Here is a 7,727-nt window from a genome sequence, read left to right as displayed (position 1 = left end):
TGGAGCCAAATTGTCCTCCTTAACAATTACAAGAGAACCAACTGTTATAGGTGAATTTTCGTTCGTTCTCCATTTGGTACGACCTTGAAGCTCCGCAATGTACTCGGTGGACCACCGTTTCCAAAAATGTTGGACCAGTTTCTGCATCCTCTGAAACCTTGATAATCGATTTTCTGCAAGATGAGATAAGTCTGGATCAGGCACAGATTGTAGGGTCTCACCCACCAGGAAGTGCGCAGGAGTCAAGGGAAGAAGGTCATTTGGGTCGTCTGATATAGGAGTCAAAGGACGTTAATTCACGCACGCTTCTATCTGAACCAGAATAGAATAAAAATCTTCATATACCAGACAAGCATTAGCGAGAACCTTTTTCATATGATTTTTTACTGTTTTCACGCCCGCCTCCCACAAACCCCCAAAATGTGGAGACCGAGGAGGGATAAAATGCCATTGAATACTTAACTCGACTACTGATGAAATTATGGTAGATTTTTCATTTACTAAAAATTCTGCCATTTCCGCGAGCTCCTTCTTAGCGCCAACAAAATTGGTACCATTATCCGAATAAATATCGGATGGTTTCCCTCTGCGTGCAACAAAGCGTCGCAATGCAGCTATAAAATTTTCGCTCGTCAAACTACCTACCAATTCTAAATGAATTGCTTTAGTAGAAAAGCACACGAATAAGCAAACATAAGCTTTTGTTGTTTTTGCACCACGAGTTTTCCGATCCTTTACGGCGAACGGACCCGCGTAATCAACTCCGGTCCGCAAAAACGGTCGAGTTGGAAGCACGCGCGATGATGGAAGATCACCCATATAAGAAACAGCTGTTCTCGGATTTGCGCGATAGCATTTTATACATTTACGTATTACTTGACGCACTTGACTGCGCCCTGAAATCGGCCAAAACAACTCTCTGAGCGATGCAAGAACGGCCTGCGTGCCAGCGTGACACAATCGTTCATGTTCGTTCAAAATTATCATTTTCGTTATGCGACCTTTGGGTAATAAAATAGGGTGCTTTTTCGCGTAGTCAAAATCAGAATTTTTTATTCTGCCTCCCACTCTTATTACACCATTTTCCAAAAAAGGACTGAGAGGTAACAATTTACTTTTAATTGGTATATTTTGATTTTTGTTTAAAGCAGCGAGTTCTACTGAAAATTTTTCTTTTTGCACGAATTTACAAATTGCAACAGTAGCGTTCCAAATTTCGAGTTTAGTCAAATTTCCCAGATTCTTATTATTTTTATTTCTCAAATTATAACAAAATCTCAGACAATAAGCCACTATTCGGCGCAATTTCGAAAAACTCGAATACGCGGATAAAAAACCCGAATCTTTTTTATTGATCGCTATTAAACTTACTGTTTTTTCTTCCAAAATACAATTTTCGTTTACGACTTCATATTTATCATTTATAGGCCAATTGGAAATTGGAAGTTCCAACCAAGTGGGACCGCCCCACCACAACTGACTATCTCTCAATGACTTTGGATCTAAACCTCGCGACAATATGTCAGCTGGGTTCTCAGTGCCGGCGATATGGTACCAGTTACCCTTTCCAACGTTTTCGTGTATTTCGCTAACTCTATTCGCGACGAAAGTTTTCCATCTACTGGGGCAAGACTGTATCCAAGCTAATGCGACAGTACTGTCAGTCCAAAAATATAATTCATTGAAAGTCAACTGTAGGGAATCGATTACCTTTTTTACCAACTGACTAAGTACGAGGGAACCACAAAGTTCCAATCTTGGAATAGAAATCTTTTTCAAGGGAGCTACCCGTGCTTTAGAAGTCAAAAATCGAACTGTGCAATTATTAAATTTATCGCAGCTTCTAATATAGACACATGCACCATAAGCCATCTCTGATGCATCGGAAAATGCATGCAATTGAATATTTACAGGGTTTTGGCACAAAACGTGACGTGGTATTTGAATTTGATCCAAAGCAGGTTAACTTTTTCGTAATGTCAACCAACGAGTGCGCAAATCTAAGGGTATGGATTCATCCCAGGACAATTTAAGTTGCCACAATTTTTGAAGAATGACCTTGACTTCAGTTGCGAAAGGCGTGAGAAAACCTAAAGGGTCGAAAATCTGCGCAATGCAGGACAAAATTTGTCGTTTTGTGACAGTTAGACCTTTAATAGTCAAATTGACTGAAAAAAGTAAAATATCATTTCCCGGGTTCCATAAAAGTCCCAATGTTTTAAAATCCTCAGTCATACAGACCACGAAATTCACTTCCTGTTCATTGCTAGCTTGAATTTCTTTTAGAAATTCTTGATTATTCGAAGACCACTTCCTCAACTCAAACCCTCGCCCCTTTAAAATACGTGCAAGCTCTTGGTGAATGTATTTTAAATCGTTCAAAGAATTTCCCCCGGTCAAAACGTCGTCGACAAAAAAATCGTCTAATATTATTTTACTAATTGCCGGAAGAGAATCCTGAATTTCTAGCGCTATCTCGGTGAGACATCTAATAGCGAGATAAGCAGCTGGGCCCGTACCGTATGTCAGAGTGTTTAACTCATAAGTGTCAATCGGCAAATGGGGGGATGAAAACGCCAAATTATGCGTTGCAACTTTCTTTGAGAATCATTTACTAAAACTTGGCGGTACATCTTAGCGATGTCTGCCGTTACTACAAAGAGATATTTTCTAAATCGCAATAAAATTTCAAATAAATCATTTTGCATCGGGACGCCCGGATCTAAAATATCGTTCAACGATTTCCCATTTGTTGTTTTTGCCGAAGCGTCAAAAACAACACGGAGTTTTGTTGTATGCGATGATAATTTTATTACAGGGTGATGTGGTATGTAATAGCTAGGCTCTCGCGGGTCATCCTTATCAAGTTTGGTCATATGACCTAAATCAATATATTCTTGAATAAATTTATCATATTGAAATTTTAATTCTTTATTTTTTGCTAGTTTTTTCTCTAAAGAAAGAAATCGATTTGTAGCTATTTCTTTGGAATCTCCTAAATTAATTCCCCCCTCAGCCTTCATAGGTAAAGTGACCTTAAAACGACCTTCAGAAGTGACTTGTGTGTTTTTGTTAAAATGATTTTCGAGAGGACAATTTTTTAAAATGTCAATTTTCGAGGTAACATATTGATCCTCCAACTCCCAAAATCTGCACATCTGATCATTAAGATCAATTGTTTTTGTTAAGTAACAAAGAGAATTTTTTGGTTCTTGTATTAGCGATAATGAACCGGAGATAATCCAACCGAAATGCGTTTTTTGTAAAGTGGGTAAATTTGCCCCTAATTGAATTTGTCCCTGACACAAGAGATCCCAAAAAATGGACGCGCCCATCAAAATGTCAATGGGGTTTGACTCGAAAAATTCAGGATCTGCCATGCGCAAATCATCCGGGATATTCAAATTATCAATTTCGAAAGATGCACTTGGAATATTAGTTGTTATATTAGGTAACACTAAGCACGATAATTTAGCCTTAAAAGAGTTTAAACGTGAATTAATTACGAGATTAATATGCTTAGTTATTTGAGATTCTCCTTGCCCGATTCCCGAGATATTTATTTTTATTGGTTTAGTGCTTAATTTGAGCTTTTTACATAAATTCTCTGTTACGAAGTTGGACTGTGAAGCAGAATCTAGAAGCGCACGACACTCATGAGGCTTGCCATCTTTATCGTTTACTATTATGATTGCTGTTGCGAGCAATACTTGTTTTCTACTCGACATTGTGTTACACGCTGCTAACGAAGACACAGACACAGTCGACGCGGAATCACACGACTCTTTTCTTTCTATATTTTCCAGATGAAGTACGGTGTTATGACGTTTAGAACATTTTCCGCACGTAGACTGACTACGACATTCGCGCGTATTATGCCTTTTTTTTAGACAATTTAAGCAAAGATGCAATTTGCGCGCTTCGTCAATCCTCGATTTTACCGGAAGTTTTAAAAATGAGCTACATGCATTTATAAAATGAGAGCCTTTACAATGAAAACAATACTCGGAATCGACTGTCAACAAGGTTTTAGACGCATGGCGCGAACGTGACGCATTGTCATTCGATTTTGTATTGTTGGCCTTGGCCTTTTCTGTTTTTATGCCCTGAAGAATTTGGCAACGATCAGACAAAAATTTTAACATTTCCTTAATTGTAGGAATTTTACCACTAATTTTAAAACCTTTCCAGTCGCGCAACGTAATGGGGTCTAATTTAGACATAATTATATTAATTAAAATCATATCCCACCCATCTACCGGCACGCCGAGCACCCTCAGAGAGCGAATATTCTTTTCAATGCTTGAATGCACACGACGAATACCTTTATACGATTCTCGCGCCAAACTCGGAATTTCAAATATAGCGTCTATATGACTATTAATGATTAAATTATTGTTTTCATAACGCTCTTTGAGAATCGACCAAGCAACTTCATAGTTTGCTTCGGTCGTTTCCAAAGATTGAATTTGTTCCGCGGCTTCGTCCGCCAAAGAGGATCGGAGATAATAAAATTTCTGCACATTAGAGAGCGAATTATTTTCGTGAATCAAAGAACTATAAGTGTCGCGAAAATTCAACCAAGATTCAAAAGCTCCCGAAAAGGTAGGTATATTTATTGTAGGCAGTTTGACGTGGCTAGAAACTGAATTTACATCGGAAAGTGAATGATGAGTCAGAGGACTGTTTATTTGTGACTGAGACAAACTTTGTGTCAACCTCTCTGCTCTGTTTATCATCAAATTAGCAGAACCGATAACCGAAAAGAAAGAGCTCTCGAAATTTGTCAATTCATCTACTAATTTATCACTTTCACCTTCAATTTTAATAATTTTGTTTTGTATCTCCATAAATTCATCGAGAACGTTATTTATTTTAACCGTCCTAGCCTTCAAATTTTCAATGTTATCCCCACTTTTAAATTTACTTACAAAAGTTTCAAACCGCGTTAATGCTGACTTTGCATTTTTTCTTTTTTGTTTTAATGATTCTAAATTCCCGTTAACCGAACCACCCGAATCACTAGAGTCGCTATGCTCATCTGGCATTTTTCTCTTTTTTATTTTATTACGTAGAAAAATTGTACAAAGGGCAAAAATTCAAATAAAAACGTGTTTGAAAAAAAGTATAGAAATGATAATAAAAGGATAAAAATAAAAGAATAAAAGGAAGCGCTTTCACCTGGTGGATAAAAGATGCGATGATCTCCTCCCGGGCAGCTATCCTCGTCAATCAAAGTGAGATGCAAATGAAACTCAGGTCACTCGGTGCGAAATTCGGCGGCTGCTTGGCTTGAAAATTCGAACTGGACTCGAGGTTGACTCAGGTTCCTGGATATAATTCCCCACTGGAACATTGGCCTCGTTGCTCCAATAATTTTTCAGCTCCTGGTACGACGTTCCATCGACAAAACAGCGTGGCGTCTTCTATGGCAGCTTACGATCGAATCCAAGTATATAATCAGCATCGAAACTCGAATTTTGAGTATTTTTGAGTTTCTCGACGAACCGACAGAACGCGATTAATTTTGTAAGAGTAGTTTGTAGTACAAACGAGTTGATATAAACTTGTTATAATCCACGTTGATGCGATTGAGCGAATTTTCACAAATGGCGTCACCACGTGTATGATAATTTTCAATTTTCCGGACGAAAAGGCGATCCGGCTCGAAGGACCATGTGGAATCTTGTGATTAGGTTTATAGAGTATTTTTCACTCTTCAAGTTGATTTAGATTAAAGTAATACACTTAATTTACCAACTTTAATATAATTGAATTTATTTTATTTTGTACAAACTTTCGCGCGTGTGAATCTGTCGGTTGTCGTTTTACATCTGATTTTCCTTCGCGCGTTTCCTTTCGATCCCCACTAAAGGGATATAAATTTGGGGGAATTAAAGGCGAATTCGCCATCGTCGTCGCGTAGGCATTTCATAGAAATATGAATTTTTGTACAAGTCTTAAGGCGCTTAATTTAATTTGAATCAAATCCAACACCCATTATATTTTATAATTTATTATTATTGCCAGATAATTATTATTATAGTTCTTGAATTCTTTCAGGTGTCGAAGTGAAATTAAATGGAAGGCACTTATACCGAGAGAGTAATCTTATCGGAGTGTCGGATTTCGGGCATCATGATCTTGCCATGCTGCAAGAAGTCTTGATGCCAGAAATTAAAATTGTTTAAATATAATATAATAATGCATAAATTAAATTTAAATTATGTAGTGTAGATAGAATTTTTATAATTTGTTCCTTGTGTATCAAAGCGTATCTTTAATTTTTTTCTAATAGCGATATTTTGATTCCTTAGGATTTCACGAGTATTTTGACATAAAGAAATCGATAAAGACTCTTAAACTTTCGGAGATATTGTATTTTTTGTCTTTGCGCGCAGGGCCAAAAAGCGCACTGAAGCAAAGGCTCTGTGTACAAGGTAACGGTCAAAATTACCTAATACTCGCGTAAATTTTAAACAAATTGAATTCTTTGTTCTTTAAATCAATTAGTAACATTTCATTGTTACGTACAAGGTACTTAACAGGTACTATTTTATTATTATTTTTTTTCTTTTTAATAAAGCTACAAAAGATAGGACAGAATTTATAAAACATAAATTCCTATATATTTTATAATATTGTTTATAAATTATATGCATAAATTTATAAACATTATTAATACTTAAAATTTTATATAATAAAAGAAACCTCTATTTGAAAATAATTAAATGTAATGCATTTCACACATATGCATTCAGACGACCTAGGTGTATACGTGCACATCCACTGATTCCGCTGGCTACAAGATCTAACACGACCACACCCTTGAGTTCTTCGCGTTACGGGCACACACACACAATCATACTACACATGCCTCTGCTCATTGCCTTGTCTCTCCTATTGTCTTTTCTTGTCTCTCCTTCCTTTTTCCCCTTTGGGCCTACAAACTTAGGGACTAGAATGTCATAAAAAATGCACATGCATTTGGAGGCTGACTCAACGCTTTATGAAGCGTATATATTTTATTCGTTTTATGCACTATTCCAAATTTACAGAAAATAATTTGATAATAGCTAAACATTTTATAGTAACTTATTGTTAACAATAAAATGCCGGAGGACTGTAAGTTGCATGTATATGTGTATATGTATAATTATGAATGCAAAATACATATACTAGTAACTTATAAAATGTAGGACAAATATAACGTTATTTATACAACTTATATTAAACACTTATAACTATAAATAAATTATAATTATAAATAAAAAATTCTTTCTTTACAATATAATTATAATTTATATATTTAGTTATAAAAAATTGTTTCTAATAAGTATCAAATTAACAACGCCGTTTCCGTTCTCACGAAAACTGCATGCAATCAGAAACGTCAGCATAGTGCAAAGTCCAATGGGCCTGAAGGATTCCCCTACTTCTAATTCTAAAAATCCTTAGTTGACAAATTTACCCCACTTTGACAACAGGACAAGGAGTAGAGGCTTGTCGCGATATTTCTATCGCTGCTGTACAATTTTCCTTTTCAAGCGATCAACATCTGTCCCGGCTACGGCCTGGCAGATCTGTTGATCGCAAGAAAGTAGGAAATGCCGAGACTAAGCCCGTCTGCGCGTCGGACCCCCGTATAGAACTCAGCGAAAAAACTAATATAATACGAAAGGCGGACTAAAAAATAAAATAGAATCTTCTAACCGACGGAGTCCCGT

At 36.6% G+C, this 7,727-nt stretch overlaps 2 protein-coding genes across 2 annotated transcripts; both read right to left on the bottom strand.

The window, feature by feature from the left end:
* Positions 1 to 291: 291 nt before the first annotated feature.
* On the bottom strand, positions 292 to 1,872 carry LOC122506261. Its single transcript, XM_043618353.1, has one exon. It carries the CDS (start codon positions 1,870 to 1,872, stop codon positions 292 to 294), a length of 1,581 nt encoding a protein of 526 aa, XP_043474288.1.
* Positions 1,873 to 2,534: 662 nt separating this feature from the next.
* On the bottom strand, positions 2,535 to 5,048 carry LOC122506260. The gene is made up of 2 exons (XM_043618352.1): positions 3,047 to 5,048; positions 2,535 to 2,881 (listed from the first exon to the last, which is right to left on the bottom strand). The coding sequence occupies exons 1-2, from the start codon at positions 5,046 to 5,048 to the stop codon at positions 2,535 to 2,537; spliced, it is 2,349 nt and encodes a 782-aa protein (XP_043474287.1).
* Positions 5,049 to 7,727: the final 2,679 nt, after the last annotated feature.

This window comes from Leptopilina heterotoma, unplaced genomic scaffold (assembly GCF_015476425.1).
Source record: "Leptopilina heterotoma isolate Lh14 unplaced genomic scaffold, ASM1547642v1 Lhet_40, whole genome shotgun sequence".
Classification (NCBI taxonomy): domain Eukaryota; kingdom Metazoa; phylum Arthropoda; class Insecta; order Hymenoptera; family Figitidae; genus Leptopilina; species Leptopilina heterotoma.
This window is presented reverse-complemented; position numbering and strand designations above follow the sequence as displayed.